Source organism: Gymnoscopelus braueri (assembly GCF_963280865.1).
Source record: "Gymnoscopelus braueri genome assembly, contig: SCAFFOLD_77, whole genome shotgun sequence".
Classification (NCBI taxonomy): Eukaryota; Metazoa; Chordata; class Actinopteri; order Myctophiformes; family Myctophidae; genus Gymnoscopelus; species Gymnoscopelus braueri.
The window spans coordinates 115,182-133,082 of NW_027660461.1; the positions used below are offsets into that span (position 1 = coordinate 115,182).

Genomic DNA, 17,901 nt, shown 5'->3' on the forward strand with positions numbered 1-17,901 from the left:
CATGATGTTGTCTTTATGCCGGTGTGTGTGCCTGCGCGCGCACATATGTATGTATGTGCGTGCGTGTGCGCGCGTGTGAGTGTGTGCTCGCGCGTGTGTGTCAAACATTTTGCAAAAGGATAATGTGACTTTAAGGGGTAATATGAACATGTCAACCTCCACATTTAAACCATTTTAAATGGTTTAAACAGTCGAGTTATTGCTTTGACAAAAACACACTTCCAGTGGAATGTTTCAAGCAGATCAGATCAAAACACACAGCGAGGACATGTTTTCATCAACCGATCTTTTTTTTCCATCAACCTCTTTTTCCTGCAGGTGAACATAGAACATGTTCTGTCTCTTCAGCAGGTAAGATTATTAATTAAACACTGATTATTAAATAATATGTTGGATGTGTAGCAGTGGTGGAAAGAGTACTCGCATGTTTTACTCAAGTAAAAGTATCAATACTGCAATGTAGAAATACTCAGTAAAAATACAAGTAAAAGTCCGGAATTCAAAATTTACTTGAGTAAAAGTACAAAAGTATTGGTATCAAAAGTACTTAAAGTACCAAAAGTAAAAGTACTGAAATGCTTGAAAATAGCAGATCTACAAGCTCACGACGCGTTGTGAGCTTGTAGATCTGCTATTTTCAAATAGCCTAGGTATAAAATAGGGCTAAAGTGGTTAAGCTATATGTTCTATAATGTAATAATTTATATCTGCAAAGTAACTAATAACTAAAGTTTTCAAATAATTGTAGTGGAGCAAAAAGTACAATATTTGCCTCTGAGATGTAGTGGAGTAGAAGTAAAAGTATAGACAATTGGCAACACTCCAGTAAAGTAAAAATATCTCAAAATTGTACTTAAGTATGTACTGTAATATACTTAGTTACTTTACACCTCTGCTTCTACTCCACTACATCTCAAAAAGGCAAATATTGAACGTTTTGCTCCACTGCAATTATTTCCAAACCTCCTTTGCCTACTTTGTAGAATTGTATAAGTATTACAAAACATACATTAACCAATAAGCACTATTAAACTTTGTGTATTAACAAACAGCCTGTCTGACATGAGGGGTGTGATAAATACGGCATTTGTTTATGTTTAAAGCCATTTCTGGAATGCTCTCTGCTTAACGTTTGTTCAATGTTGACATGGAACTCCAGCAGTGGGTCTCAACCTGTGGGTCGGCACCCCCAGGGGGGTCCCCACATGATCTTGTGGGGACCCTGACAGTGTTGCCAGATTCTGTGAGAGAAACAAGCAAACAGGTTTAGGAAACCCAGCCCAAAAGAAGCCACTATGGGCCACATGAGCACTTTAACATATACATCAGCTATTTGAAAATAGCAGATCTACAAACTCATTGTGAGCTTGTAGATCTGCTATTTTCAAAAAATATCTTGCAGGGAAATGATGGTGGTGTTTTTGTGGGTGTCCCTCGTGCCATTTCACACCAGAAATGTAGTAGGGGAGGGCGGGGACAAACGGCGCACCCTTTTCTATTTCCCTCCCTGCACAGAGATTAATTAATTTCATGTAACCATACTTTTTTGTGAACAAGAGACACTTGTCCTCTCCGATTACCCGCAGTCCGTTTTAATTTTAGTGAAACGAGTCGAACGCAATCGGTAAGTAAAGTGACGTTGCGCTACTCTCCGCACACGACCGCCAGTCGGGACGAGCGGTGCATACACAGGGGACGGACGGCGCGGTCGGATGAAATGTCCTATAACAAGCACATAAGTTACATTTCTGGCATCTAACTCTCATTGATGCTTCAGTAGAATCCTACGAGCAAATGACCATGCTGATAGTCAAATAAATGTATCATGTTAATGTCGCCTCTGTCGTTTCCTCAACTTTGTGTTACACCGTTCGTCCCTCCCTGTCCGTAATGCACCGAGTGGCGTAATGCGCCGTTCGTCCCTCCCTGCCCTCCCCCGGATGTTTTGCTAGCTAGCACAAAAGCTAATGTATATTTTTCAATGGAACCTTCACTGAGAGTTAGCCCACAGATTAGCCTAACAGACAACATCCATTTACAATCGGCACCAAATAAACACAGCAGTACAAATGGAAAACACTCAAATAGGGTATTTTTTACTACAGTGTGGAAATACACAAAAGTGGCTTCAACTCTGCCAATTTTGATCAGAACTGGGAAAAAAACGTGTCTGATGTATTCGACCGAAGACGAAGAGGGTGACGATTTTAAGTGTAGCATGACAAAAGGTCCGACTTGCAACCGTCCCTCCGCGTCGTTCGTCCCGGTTTTCCCCTATGTTGGATGTCTTATGCTAATGGAGCAAGATGTTCCACAATAACATGGCCCATGTCATTACTGCCATTACCCTCTCCTCTGCCTCATTGAGGGTAATGGCAGTATTGACATGGGCCATGTTATTTTGACATTTTAAAGTAATGTAAAGTATACATGATGTGAACATGCATGGTACATCATTATCAGATTATCCTTCAACTTCTTGTTTATGCCCCAAAATGACTGGATCTGTTTTGTAGCAATTGTAGAAATGTTAGACCTTAATTGCCTAATGTTTAAGCATATTCTTATCATGTACACTTTACTTTAAAACATTTTCCAAATATTTTATTTGTTTAACATGTTGGACAGAATAGCCAATTTTACATCGAGGTGCCCAGATGTCCCTAGTGCCCATCTATCCCGTTATCCCTGCATCATACCACAAACAGCCTAACACGTTAACTTTAAGATGAGGGCAAAGTAACTACAATTTCATTTGACAGCTTCAGTCCATGTGGGACTTTTATCAGTGCAAATTTCAGTAAAATAAGCATTACGTTCTCATTACCATGTACACATTTAAATAATTAACATTTCTCTATGTAGCCTATTGGCCATCATTCCCATTTTCATTCTTCAATACTAATGATCAAATAAAACAGATAAGGCAGGTGATCAAAATGTACTAAAATATGTACCTGCAAAACATTTGAGGTGAGAAACTAATGCAGCATGCAGTAACATGCATGCTTCAGCAGTAGCAGACCAGGGAGAAATGATTCTCTAGCTACAGCCAGGAGCCAGTTTACTTAATTATCACATAGATTGGAAATAGCGAGAAACAATGAACCTGACCCTGTACAAACTAAGCTAACAAAAACTAGCTAATCTGCACAGAACGTGAAGTGTAAAACTTAAAGCAACACTTTATTGATGGGGGAGTGAACTTAACATGCTTGCTGCCTGTATCAAATCAAGTTGTTTGCAGCTGCAAGGATAATGAGGTGGGAGCAGGGGTCATCACCATGGCAGCTTGTGATGGACATTTTCATTAATAATGTATTTTTGCCACGGACATGCAAAATCATTGTACCAAAAACACAGTGGCCTAGCCCTAAATGTATACTAATGGACTCCTAATGTGTCATAGGGTCTATTCCAATGTGCTGCATATTTTAAAACAATAGTATGTCTGCTTTAACTACTGAGCGACCAACAAATTAAATCCTAATTATTTTGGATAATAATAGTCAGTGCTTCAACCTCAAAAGGGCCACTTAGCTGCAAAGGTGAGTGGGTGCGTAGTATACATCATATGGCTAATATAGAGATTGCTGGCTTTTCAAAAGACAGTGTTACTTAAGGACAGAAAGAGATCAAGTTCTACCAGCTAAACCAGTTGGTTTGGCAAGGTACGGTAGTGCATTCCATTAAGGTGATCAGGTATTCTCTGTTGATGAGAAAGTCCAAGGCATGCACATGTAAGACACACCCTACAAGCTACACTTGATTTGTTTTGATTTATTAGACATGATAATTACATGTTAAATGCTTCTCACGGAAACGTCAAGGATAAAATGCCAATGGAACACTGGAACAAGGAAACTTGAGACAAAAACAAATATGTACATGAGTGATTCATGAAGGGCATGACAGGATTCTAATTGAATGCAGTGTCACAATAGTTTAATGTGAAGGCACCTGACTTTGATCAGAGGTGAGCTAACTTTTAGGTTGGAGGAGGTCCTAGGCTGTGGATGGAGGGTTACCATGGATTATGATTGTGGTGTGTTATTATAATTGTTATAATTGTTATTATTGGACACTTTGAAACACTGTTTCTCAACTAACGACAACCAGCTTCACTTGTCCAGTTCTGCCCTCCTTTGCCTTGGTAGCAAATAGCTCCTTCAGGGGTCATCAACATGTCCGTACATGGACAAACATGTCCGTGGCAAGACTTGTCTATGTCCGTGAAATTACTTTATAAAGCACTAAAAAACAATTACAAAGTGCTTTGTACACACAAATAAATACATTTGTGCAAGCTTCAGGGAGAAGTGAAGTTCTCACTACCTATAAACCCATTGTTTCAGAGGACAGATAGACACTAATATAACAAATATAATATAATATAACACTGCATAACAATAAGTTCCACAAACCTCATATTTTTGTCATCTGGACTTTACCAGCCAAGTACAGCCTAGTTATTTCCAACTGCTAAAAAAAATCTATAATACCAGATACAGTATAATACCATGTAAACAATCCTAGATTAGATGTAGGCCTATTTGAGAGTGCAGTGGACGAGCATCAGCTGACGAGCATCAACGAGCATCAGCTGACACACAACACCTCCCCTCTGCAGTGCTTTAAACTGAAAGTGAGTCTGTTTCATTTCTCTCCAAAACACCTTGAATACGTTGGAAGACATGATTAATAATTACTGTGATTATGATAAGATTTACATTTCATATCATACACCATACAGTAAGAACTCCTAGAACTTTCACCGGCAAAAAAAAATAGTTTTTTTTTTTATTAAAAACATAATTAAAAAAATATTACGATACAGTATGACATCATGACAATACCTATCGTCACATTGTAATACCACAATAGGCTATATCGTGGGACAATATGTCGTGACACTCACTCCTAGGCGGGGAGTGTTACTTTTTTTTTTTAATCACTTGGGGAGGGTCATTGATTTTTTTTTTTAGTCTAAGGGAGGGTCATGGCATTTTAGATCAAGGTATATACATTTTCTCCAGGGGTACCCTTCTTTAAAAATCGACCTGTCCCTTACTCCCACAAACATGAATCGGTACACGTTATCTCTATAGTCAAGCGATCAAGAAGAATCCGTCCGATTTTTCATATTTCATCCTGATTGGCAAATTCCGAACATTGCTGGCCCACAATAACCTACCTGACCTGGCGGAGACCTGTACTCCGAGGATTTTTTTTTCTAGTTTATTCTGGATTTTCTGGCTCCAGACACATCTTTACATATTAGCCACACCCACTGTGCTTTGAGAGATCGTTCCACCAAATCTGAATTTTGTCCAAATGTTGTCCAAATATTATTTTTTGTGTACAATCTTTCTACAGATGTTTGAGCAATTAGCATAAAACTTAGCACATATTCATTCAAAGTATTCTTCATTTTTGGAAGGATTGTTGATATTCCATACTATTTGTGAACATATATGTATGTACGGTACATATCGTATTGTATATATTTAAATGATTTGAGTAGTAGTAATTTTACTAGTAGTAATAATGTAAAGACATTTTAAAAAATCACACCCAGTGTGAAGTGGGCGGTGTGGTCACAGTGGTCATCACAGTGATGGAAGTTCACTTAAAGAAAAGTAATATTGTGGACCAACCATTGTACACCCCTAACTTAAAAAATAACATGTGTTTTTTTTTAGCGCATAGTCCTATTTATAGGGCTATGCACATGTGTCATGTGTTCACTAGCCAATCACAGTCCTGAATAGTCCTGAATTGGCCACCATAGTGTACAATGGTGGCCAATCACGGTGCAGGGTTAGGGGGGTACAATGGTGGCCAATCATAGCGCAGGGTTGGGGGGGTACAATAGGTGGGGGGGGTGCAATGGTGGCCAATCACAGTGCAGCGAATGTCGATGTCCAAACCTCACATATAGGGGCGGTTTCACCGCCCAAAAATCCATAATGCTTTTCAGCAGCACTGATCATCTCCATTCATTAAATATTTCCAGAAATGGCAGATAATCTCATATTGGAAGCTCTGGAGGGTCTGCCAGACGAGGACTTTAAGCAGTTCCAGAGCCACCTGAACATCCCAAAGGATCATCTTCAGGATGCTGACAAGAGGGACACCATAGGCTGCATGGTGCAGACCTACAGCTCTGATGAAGCTGTGAATATCACCGCAGAGAAACTTTCAAAGAAATGGTCAAGAAATATTTCATCCAAATTTAAACCATTCACATTAACTTTACGAACCAGTCCAGTTATTAAAGTCACATACTGTACACTCCCACTGGAACGTTTCAACCAGATCAGATCAAATTACACAGATCATCAACATATTTTTCCTGCATATGAACGTAGAACATGTTCTGCCTCTTCAGCAGGTAAGATTATTATTGGGATGCACCGATATGGAAATGTGTGGCCGATACCGATGTTTAGAATACAAATTTTGCCGATAGCTGATACCGATATTTGTTTATTTAGTTTTTGGAATTATTATTTCCCCCTTTTGTGCCAGGGAAACAAATAAATCTTCATTATAAGAAATAAGTGTTCAGAATCTAAAGCTTGGTAGGCTACAGAGAACCAACACACCAACATAGCCAGCTCAAAATACATGCTTATCAACAACAGAGAAATATCAGCTGCCATCGGTTAATGTCAGCTTTATATATATATATATATCAATATATATCAATAACATGCTTTTCAGCAGCACTGATCATCTCCATTCATTAAATATTCCCAGAAATGGCAGATCATCTCATATTGGAAGCTCTGGAGGGTCTGACAGACGAGGACTTTAAGCAGTTCCAGAGCCACCTGAAAATCCCAAAGGATCATCTTCAGGATGCCGACAAGAGGGACACCATTGGCCGCATGGTGCAGACCTACAGCTCTGATGAAGCTGTGAATATCACAGAGGATATTCTGAGGAAAATCACCAGGAATGATCTTGCAGAGAAGCTTTCAAAGAAATTGTCAAGAATCAAAGGTAAGACATGAAAATTAACTACAAAAAGTTCTCGTCGTTGTCGCTATAAAAGTCTGATGTGTCCTTGGCCTCTAGGGAGTGTGCGTGTGAAGTTTCACACCGATCGGTTCAAATATAGGTAAAAAAGCAAACCGGGCTGTTATAGCGCCACCATGAGGCTGATTTTGAAAGGGCATGTCTGTGCAAAGTCTCATGGTAATGGCCCGCTGCGTTCATGATTTGAGGCATTTTGTTGAAAACAAACCACTCCTGCAAACTTTGGAAGCCAATCTTAGACAATCAGTATCGAATATGAAACATCGGACAGATCCGACTTGATCACATGACTATAGAGATACTGTGTACCGATTTGCGGGATGTTTGGTAAGAATCTGTAGGAGTAATATGAATAAAATGTTTTGCAAAAATCTGCCTCCTGGTGGCGCTATAACAGGCTGATTTAAAACATTTGGGGCAGAGATTCTGCTTTGGCATCCAGGACGTATGTGTGCACAGTTTCACGTAGATCGGGCAAACGGTGCCTCAGATAATGAACGCACCTCCGATTGCTGTGAAACTTTGCACGCACAAATCGGCACCACCATTTTGTTACTACTCCTAGAGATGTACGTAAATGTTGATTGAAGTACACTGTCCTTGGTAAATTAAAAATCACACCCTGTGTGAAGTGGGCGGTGTCTTGCTAGCTAATCACAATACTGAATGGAGTCAACCAATCATGTACAAAAAATAAATACATTTATTGAAACACTCTTTATGATGGAAGAAACCATAACTTAAAAAAAACAAATTTATGGGTTTTTTTAAGTTATGGTTTCTTATATAGGGCTATGCACATGTGTCATGTGACACTGGCCAATCACAGTCCTGAATAGACTGTGATTGGCCAATCACGGTGCAGGGTTAGGCGGGGTACATTTTTGGCCAATCACAGCGCAGGATTTGTTGTACAAATATCCAAACCTCACTTATAGGGGCGGTTTCACCGCCCAATAAAAAATACTGTAACCTACTGATGCATTATTTATAGTACACTATGATTAGATTTTTATTTCACCAATTTTATGATCTTTATATTTGGCTTATTTTACATGTTCTTGTCTTATTGATACTGTGTGATATTAAATTGTTGTCTTTTGTATTGTTGTTGTTGTTTCTGTGTGGACTCCAGGCATAGTGAAGACCAGATTAGGTAAGTACTTAGTAAAACTACGTTCCAACTACTTGATATATTTTGCATGAAATAAGTGTTGAATAGCTCTATATTCTGATAATAATAATAATAATAATAAGTGTAATAATATAATAATAATACAAATAATAACTTGAAATGATATAGCGCCTTTCAGAAACCCAAGGACCCAAGCATTGAATTCATGGAGATTTGTTTGTTTTTGACGCATTCCTGAGCCAATAATTTGATGAGCAGGTGTATTTCCGGTAGGAGACTCAAAGAGTCTACTTTGAGTCTCCTACCGGATACATAAGCATCTTTCTGTCTGTAATCAAATTATTGGTTTAGGAATGCGACAAAAACGTCTCCATTAATTTAATGCTTCATGGGGTGTATAATTAATAGAAAATAAGTCATTTTTTGGATGAACTACTCCTTTAAGGGCTCCCAGTAAAAGCTTTATTTGTTAACGTTTTGATTAAAACGACCTCTTTCAGAATTTCTTCTGAAGTCATCTGAAGAAAAGTCTTCTGAAGAAAAGTCTTCTGAAGAAGACTGTTTAAGACAAAACGTTCACAAATAAAGCTGAGACTGAGACCCCTTTAAGCCACAGTGTGCAACTTTAATTTAGCACTGCCTCTGGTTTCCGTCGGTCTTGCAATTACCCTCCAATTAGCCTCGATCTCCAGGCTTTTATTGTTTAGTTTTGCTAAAAAATAAAAGCCTGGCCCAGCGCGTCGGTGTACTCGGTATGAGGAAGTGTTTCACTTCCCAACCAACCAGAGTGCAGTGGGCGTCGCTCGTAATGTTGTGTTAACGGGGCGGGGGTTGACGGACAGATCGGTGAACCAATGGGATCAGGCGCAATCTCTCGCCGGCTCTATACACCCGCCCCTCTATACACGAAATCAGGAGCGTTGGGGCAGTCTACCCTCCAATGGATGTGCAGGTTTTGTTTTCTTTTAGCTTTGCACTCTCAACATCCAATTTGCCCTTTTTCAAGTTCCCCAAAATGCCTTTTTTCCCCCAGAAACCCTATCACCCCCTACTGTTCCATTTCAACAGTTTGGAAACGTGTTTCATCAACTAAATTAAAAATAAACAGCAGTCATTGAATTATGACCAATTCTGTACCAGGCTCATACAGCATGTGTTTTGAACTCATGATGGCCATTACTTGGAAAAGTCTGATATGTGTTAAATGCCACACCCATTGTTTAAACAATGTTGTTTAAACTATCTGCATCATCTACCATGTCCAGCCTCCGTGCCCACCTCTGGTCCAGAGCTGGTCTCCATGATGAAGATCGGTACCAGAGTCATGAGAGGACCAGACTGGGAATGGGGAGATCAGGTTAATACACGATAAAAAATGTTTGCGAACTTATAGTGAATATTATGCATTAGGTACAGTTTGACAGACCAGTATATCACTGATAGATTAATGGGTTATTGATCATGTTCTGTTTTCAGAAGAAATTGGACATAACCCCTCCTGATCAGTACTTCCCTTTATGTGTCTGTGTTTTTTTTGTGATAATTTTTCTTGAGATCTTCAGGTCATTGATGAACATTTATTGTCATAGTTTTAATCAACATAATTGACACCTCATTTTGTGCTCTGGTATAGGATGGACCGGCACCTGGGCTGGGGCGGGTCTTTAAAGAACCAGATGAGGATGGATGGATGAAGGTCAAGTGGGACTGGTGTCCTGTAGCAGAAATCAGCTACCAAATGGGCCGGAAGGGCAAGTATGACCTTCAACTGGCAAAGTCACCAGTCGTCACCCAGCATGCCACCGTGTCTGCTGCCCAGCCTGCCACCCTACCTGTCACTCTGCCTGTCACCCAGTCTGCCACCCTGCCTGTCCATTGGATTTATTGGGACAGAGGTACAACCAGCCAAATGGGCAAGGAGGGCAAGGAGGACCTCAAACTGGCAGAGCCAATGTGCACCACCCAGCCTGCCGCTCAGCCTGTAACCCAGCCTGTCCGTGCGTATTTAATAGCAAATAGATGTCAATGCTTAGACCCCTGCGATAGGTGTCAGGTTCTAATCACCCTATCAGGGGTTTATTTCTCAATAATGACCTGCTCCCTATTGATTATCCCTTGCATAAATTAACTGTTATCATTTACATGTCCAGCCTCCCTGCCCACCTCTGGTCCAGAGCTGGTCTCCATGATGAAGATCGGTACCAGAGTTATGAGAGGACCAGACTGGGAATGGGGACAAGAGGTTTGATAATACAAGATAAAACATTTTAGTGACCTTATAGTGAATAGTATAGTGTAAATTAGAATCCGTTGCTGAATCCTACCACCCAGTCTACCACCCAGTCTACCACCCAGTCTACCACCCAGCACGCCACCCAGTCTGCCACGGATTCACTGCTAGATTAGGTTATTGATCATGTTTTGTCTTAAAGGGCAAGACCACTTTGGTAGAGGTTTGGGTTGTGTAGTTACCTTGCCATGATGTAACTCCAAAGGTGGACAAGAAATCAAAAACAATTGCTCCATTGATTAGAAATTGATAATTGAAAATATGCTCCTCATTGACTTACTGTACATTGTACGGTGAAACAGCTCTCAAAGTCACTCTTGTACCACATAAACGAACACAAAAAAAGTTGATCCAGCCAATACAGTATATATCACCAAACCCAGTACTCTTTTTTTTTTTTACTTTCCTGTTGATTTCGCAATTTTTATTAGGAAGAAAACCCAGACTAGATCCGCTGATTCGTATCTTTAAATAGTAAAATCAACAGGAAGTTGACATTTTATATACAAAAAAAACAGTACTGGGTCTTGTGATGTTCCATATTGTCTGAATCAACTTTGTTTGTGTTCGTTTACGTGCTGAAAGAGTGAGTTTTAATCAACCCAATTGACACCTCTCTCTGTGCTCTGGTATAGGATGGACCACGTGGGCTGGGGCGGGTCTGCAAAGAACCAGATGAGGATGGAATGATGAAGGTCAAGTGGGACTCGGGCACTTGGGGAGCCAAATTCAGCTACCGGATGGGCCGGAAGGGCAAGTATGACCTCCAACTGGCAGAGCCACCAGCCGCTGCCCAGACCACCATCCAGTCTGCCACCCAGCGCGCCAACCAGTCTACCATGCCTCCTGTCACCCAGTCTGTCACCCAGCCTGCCACACCGGCCCGGACTGCCATCCAGCCTAAGCCTGCCATCCGGCCTAAGCCTGCCAGTGTACTGGGTCTGTTTGGGTTTTTGAATTTACATGTTCAGTTCAAATTGAATGAAACTTCCGAGTTTTGTTTCAGGTTCTTATGTAGACATATACTGTACACGTTTGAAATGAACGCAATATCTTCCAATCTAAATGAGCTATTAACAAGCTGTATGTCAGTTTGGATAAGCTTGGTCCATTAATTATCCACAGACAATTTGGTAGCAATCAGACCTATGATTTAGGAGGAAATATAAACAAATAATCTAGTCTAGTCAGATGTTGTTGTATGGATGTCTATTGAACAAGTTGTGTTTGAATCAGACTCGCTGCATAGGAGTTGTGACATTTTAGACATCATATTTGTTGTACAGGTGACATACACATCTTCCATCTTCCTGGGCTGGGTCAGATCCGGACAAACCTGCCAATGGATGATCGGACCAAGGTCCACTGTGACACCCAGCCTGTCACCCAGCCTGCCACCCAGCCTCTCACCCAGCCTGCCACCCAATCTGCTACCCGGCTTCAGTCTGCCACCCAGCATCGGTCTACCACCCGGGCTGCTACCCATCCTCATTCTGCAACCCTGCCTTGGCCTGCCACCCGGCCTGCCCCCCAGCCTGCCCCCCAGCCTGCCACTCAGCCTGCCACCCGGCCTGCCACCCGGCCTGCCACAGAGGACTCCCACACAGGTCATCACAGTGACATTAAAATAAATCCTATAAACGTACAGTAGCAACAAAGTGGTGATTTGGCATGATTCAACACTATGGGAAGGTGCATATAGCAAGGAAACTGGACGCTATCATAGCCAACCACTCCCACCTCCTCCACATTGTGGGGCAATGGAGCAGGAGGGTAAATTATAGATTGATAGACCCCAAGGGGAAATATAATAGACAGTCTTTTGCGCCGGTAGCCATGAAGATGTATAATGAGGCACACAATGGTTGCTCTATTCGTTCAATAGTCTAATTAGCTCTGAAGTAACAACAGTTCATTACAGTAAGGACACCAGTTTGACATTAATTGATCAGTATAATCAAAATTAAATGAGATATTAACAAGCTATGTGTCAGTTATGATACGCTTGGTCCAATAATTATCCTCAGACAATTTGGTAGCAATCAGACCTATGATTTAGAAGTATATAGGCAGAACATCTAGTCACATGGATCAGTAATATATGAGAAAATATGGATGTCTTAAGCTAATTTGGTATAAATCAGACTGACTACAGTACATAGGAGTTATGACAGTTAAAATGTCATATTTGTATAAAATGTCTATCATTTACCATGTCCAGCCTCCCTGCCAACCTCTGGTCCAGAGCTGGTCTCCATGATGAAGATCGGTGCCAGAGTTATGAGAGGACCAGACTGGACATGGAGAGATGAGGTCAGTGAATAAAAGATGAACATTAACAGTCTGTGATTGGCATATGAGCTCATAGTTCTTATCAATAACATTGACACCGCCTTCTGCGCTTTGGTACAGGACGGACCCCCGCCTGGGCTGGGTCTGGTCCGGACAAATGTGCTCAAGGATGGATGGATCATCGTCCACTGGGACTCTGGTACAACCAGGAGATACCGAATGGGCAAGGATGGCAAGTATGACCTCAAACTGGCAGAGCCAATGTGCAACACCCAGCCTGTCACCCAGCCTGTCTTTCAGCCTCGATGTGCCACCCGATCTCAGTTTATCATCCGGTCTCAGTCCGCCAACTGGTCTCGGTCTACCACCCAGGCTGCCACCCGGCCTCGGTCTGCCACCACGCTTCGGCTTGACATCCAGCCTGCCATCCAGCCTGCCATCCAGCCTGTCATCCAGCCTGTCATCCAGCCTGCCACCCATACTGCCACAGAGGACTCCCACACAGGTCAGCACAGTGACATTAAAATAAATCCTATAAACATACAGTAGCAACAAAGTGGTGATTTGGCATGATTCAACACAATGGGAAGGTGCGTATAGCGAGGAAACTGGACGCTATCATGGCCAACCACTCCCACCTCCTCCACATTGTGGGGCAATGGAGCAGGAGGGTAAATTATAGATGAATCTACCCCAAGGGGAAATACAATAGACGTAGACTAGAGTCTTGTGTGCCGGTAGCCATGAAGATGTATAATGAGGCACACAATGGTTGCTCTGTTCGTTCAATAGTCTAATTACAGTAGCTCTGAAGTAACAACAGTTCATTACAGTACGGACACCCGTTTGACATTAATTGGTCAGTATAATCAAAACTAAATGAGATATTAACAAGCTGTGTGTCAGTTTTGATAAGCTTGGTCCAATAATTATCCTCAGACAATTTGGTAGCAACCAGACCTATGATTTAGAAGTATATAGTCAGAAAATCTAGTCAAATGGATCAGTTTTTTAAGTGAGAAAATATGGACGTCTTTAGCTAATTTGGTATAAATCAGACTGACTGAGTTATGACCGTTCAAATGTCTGTATTGTTTACATGTCCAGCCTCCCCTCCAACCTCTGGTCCAGAGCTGGTCTCCATGATGAAGATCGGTGCCAGAGTTATGAGAGGACCAGACTGGAAATACGGAGATGAGGTCAGTTAATAAAAGATAAACATTAACAGTTGGTGATGAGCCTCATAGATTGTATCAATACAATTGACACTGCTTTGTGTGCTTTGGTACAGGATGGACCCCCGCCTGGGCTGGGTCGGGTCCATACAAATCTGCGCACAAATGGAATAATCAAGGTTCAATGGGACTATGAGACTAATGAGACCAGGGGATACAGAATGGGCAAGGATGGCAAGTACGACATCAAACTGGCAGAGCCAATGTGCACCACCCAGCCTGCCACCCAACCTGCCACCCAACCTGCCACCCAGCCTGCCACCCAGCCTGCCACCCAGCCTGCCACCCAGCCTGCCGCCCAGCCTGTCGCCCAGCCTGTCGCCCAGCCTGCCACCCAGCCTGCCACCCAGCCTGTCACAGAGGACTCCCACACAGGTCAGCACACTGACATTAAAATAAATCATTATATAGTCACAAAGCGGCAATTTGTGAGCTAAAGGTCCTATGACATACTGTTGTTGATGTGTTAGATCATTTCAACGTGTTTTAAAAGATTTTAACTGAAACCCTACCCCTATAATATCATGTTATAAATCATTAAAAAGTCATGCGGTATCAATCAACTTTCCCCCCAGGATAAATTCCCCACAATGTGCCTGACTGTAGTAAAAGCTTCATAGTAGGGGGTACTAAGTGAAAAATCGTTACGCGGCGGATAAAAGCATGAAATTTGATACAGATGTCCCTTGGGTCATCCTAAAACATCCTAGAAGGGGTGCCCAAAAAAATCTTAAACGGGAAGTGAGTTATGGACAAAATCCAAAATGGCCACCTAAACTGTTGACCGTTGACTCAAAAGACACCAAAATAATCTCCAAAAAGCATAAAATGTGGCACACATGTCCTTTGGGTCATCCTAAGACATCCTAGAAGGGGAGCCCAAAAAAATCTGAAACAGGAAGTGAGTTATTGACCAAATTGAAAATGGCCTCCTAGTGTTGTCGATTGACTCAAAAGACAACTAAAGAATCTGCAAAAAGTATAAAATGTGTCACACATGTCCCTTGGGTCATCCTAAGACCTCCTAGAAGGGGTGCCCAAAAAAGTCTTCAACAGGAAGTGAGTTATTGACTAAATTGAAAATGGCCGCCTACAGTGTTGGCGATTGACTCAAAAAGCCTATAGAATCTCCAAAAAGTATACAATTTGGCACATATGTCCCTTGGGTCATCCTAACACATCCTAGAAGGGGTGCCAAAAATAATCTGAAACAGGAAGTGAGTTATTGACTAAATTGAAAATGGCCGCCTACAGTGTTGAAAGATGATGCAAGATACCTACAGAATCTCATAAAAGCATGAAATGTGGTACAAATGTCCCTTGGGTGATCTGAACGCATCCTACAAGGGGTGCCCAAAAAGGTTTTAAACAGGAAGTGACCGCCTAAAAGCAGTTGACACAAAAGAAAACATAAGCGGACGTCATAAAAGTGTATAATTTGGTTGAGTGCTTCTTAATATATCCTAGAAGGGGTTATTTATTTGTTTGCTTGTTTATTAAACTTTTTAGGAAGGGACGATGTTGAAGAAATTCTAAATGGCTGTTTAAACAGTTGACCATGGCAGTCTGCATATTATGCAGACTCTATACGACAGGTTATGCAGTGCATAACTTGCCGTATTTTGTAGTCTACCTTCTGTTTTCATTTCTACATCACTTATTTATTTTACTTTCTGCATAATTTTTTTTATTGTACTCTTTGAATCTTCTTTATTTATCTAACTCTCTGCATATTCTCATTTATTTTACTCTGCATCTTATCTTACTCTGCATATTCTTATTTTACTCTCTGCATCTTATTTATTTTGCACTCTACATCTTCTTGCTTGTTTTACACTCTATCTTCTCATGTATTTTCTTCTTGATCATTACTGTTTTTTTGTGATTAGTGTTTAGTAACTACATGTATTCATGTGTGCCATTTCGCAATTACCAGCACATTGGCATAATGCTCTGCAAGGTAACCCAGCATCCCGGCATCTACACTTTCTCGAACAGAAGGGCTCAGCTTTGCAGCCACACTTGAGTTCTCTACAAACTTAAGCAGCCTCTGGCAAGAGTGTCCATAAAGGTGTCCACGAATCAGCGACTTTAATTTATTTGTCAGGAGATGGTAGAGATTGCATAGCTTTCAGGCTTCTGGACCAAATGCTAGATTGGCTGCTCGATTTGAATATTGTAGCAGTGCCCGTGTGGGAGCAGTGTTTTCCATTGAGAGACTATTCAAGCTTTTTTTGGCACCCCTTAGGATGCATTCAGATCACCCAAGGGACATTTGTACCAAATTTCATGCTTTTATGAGATTATTTTTTATGAGTGTCTTTTGCATCATCTGTCAAGACTGTACACAGCCATTTTCAATTTAGTCAATAACTCATTTCCTGTTTCAGATAATTTCAGGCACCCCTTCTAGGATGTCTTAGGATGACCCAAGGGACATGTATGCCATTATGAGATTCTTTAGTTGTCTTTTGAGTCAATCGACAACACTGTAGGCGGTCATTTTCAATTTTGTCAATGACTCACTTCCTGTTTAAGATTTTTTTGGGCACCCCTTCTGGGATGTCTTGGGATGACCCAAGGGACATGTATGCCAAATTGTATGCTTTTATGAGATTCTTTAGTTGTCTTTTGAGTCAATAGATAACACTGTAGGCGGCCATTTTCAATTTTGTCAATAACTCAGTTCCTGCTTAAGATTTCTTTGGGCACCCCTTCTAGGATGTCTTAGGATGACCAAAAAGACATGTGTGCCAAATTGTATGCTTTTATGAGATTCTTTAGTTGTCTTTTGAGTCAATCGACAACACTAGGCGGCCATTTTCAATTTAGTCAATAACTCACTTCCTGTTTCAGATTCCTTTGGGCACCCCTTCTAGAATGTCAAAGGGACATATGTGCCAAATTTTATGCTTTTTGGAGATTCTTTTGGTGTCTTTTGAGTCAACGGTCAACAGTTTAGGTGGCCATTTGGAATTTTGTCCATAAGTCACTTCCTGTTTAACATTTTTTTGGGCACCCCTTCTAGGATGTTTTAGGATGACCCAAGGGACATCTGTATCAAATTTCATGCTTTTATCCGCCGCGTAACGATTTGGCCATTTTTTGTGCTTAGTACCCCCTACTATCACTGGGCCTTCATTCAATGTTCATATGGCAAAAGGATCAGCCGTAGCATGAAGCCGTTTCCAGTAAAACCAATGTCGGAAAGCCTGGTTTCTATTTTGCTCAGATCCGATCTATATTCCGCCTACTATATCCTCTGTACATTGCTAGTTAATAAGTCTGGAAGAACTAAACACAGAAAGGATTGATTCTGTACCGTAGGTCTGATTGAAGGAGAACACGCAGCTTCAGATAAATCTAATGTCCACTTCTCTGACGGGAAGAAGTTTGGTGTTTTTATGGATTATGAACATGGTGACGTGTCCTCTTATGATGTGGAGTGCAGAGATCTGATCTATTCCTTTACTGGCTGCATATTCTAGTATTCGGTCCCTATCGTAACAACAATGATGCTGACCCTGTTCCCCTGATCATATCACCTCCAGCACCAGCACCGCTGACCACCTCCCATCCAGAGTCCAGAGAGGATGGGACTTCAGGTGAAAAAGATCAGGTCAGTTAGTAAAATATTAATATTAGCGTTAGTGATCTTATAGTGCATATTATACACAGAGATCAATTTCACAGACGAGTATATATCTGATAGGTTTGTAGGTAGCCTTGGGAACCAAAGGTTCCTGAGCCATATGTGGCCCAAATACACCCCCTGGACATGATGCTAGTTTGTCACATGATGCCTTTACCAGGATTTAACAACTAAGAGACTCCAAATCTCGAGCGGAACGGGTGGAAGTGGACTAAGAAAGGGGAGGAGCCAAACCGAGTTCCTGTTTTACGCA

At 41.3% G+C, this 17,901-nt stretch overlaps 2 protein-coding genes across 2 annotated transcripts in view; both read left to right on the forward strand.

Annotated features, from left to right (window-relative positions):
- LOC308081541 (uncharacterized protein) overlaps positions 1 to 17,901 on the forward strand; it is a gene marked incomplete at its 5' end in the record, with an annotated part of 76,287 nt that overhangs the window by 56,606 nt on the left and 1,780 nt on the right. The window contains 5 exons of the mRNA XM_080457908.1: positions 12,691 to 12,782; positions 12,882 to 13,220; positions 13,895 to 13,960; positions 14,053 to 14,371; positions 17,548 to 17,615. Coding sequence (XP_080314034.1) covers positions 12,691 to 12,782; positions 12,882 to 13,220; positions 13,895 to 13,960; positions 14,053 to 14,371; positions 17,548 to 17,615 — 884 coding nt within the window. The remainder of the gene's footprint in view (positions 1 to 12,690; positions 12,783 to 12,881; positions 13,221 to 13,894; positions 13,961 to 14,052; positions 14,372 to 17,547; positions 17,616 to 17,901) is intronic.
- Positions 150 to 12,120, forward strand: LOC308081539 (uncharacterized protein; the record flags this gene model as incomplete). Its single annotated transcript, XM_080457906.1, has 9 exons — positions 150 to 351; positions 6,017 to 6,394; positions 6,763 to 7,008; positions 8,180 to 8,200; positions 9,445 to 9,536; positions 9,813 to 10,176; positions 10,330 to 10,421; positions 11,105 to 11,408; positions 11,756 to 12,120. The coding sequence occupies exons 2-9, from the start codon at positions 6,019 to 6,021 to the stop codon at positions 12,118 to 12,120; spliced, it is 1,860 nt and encodes a 619-aa protein (XP_080314032.1). The 5' UTR covers positions 150 to 351; positions 6,017 to 6,018.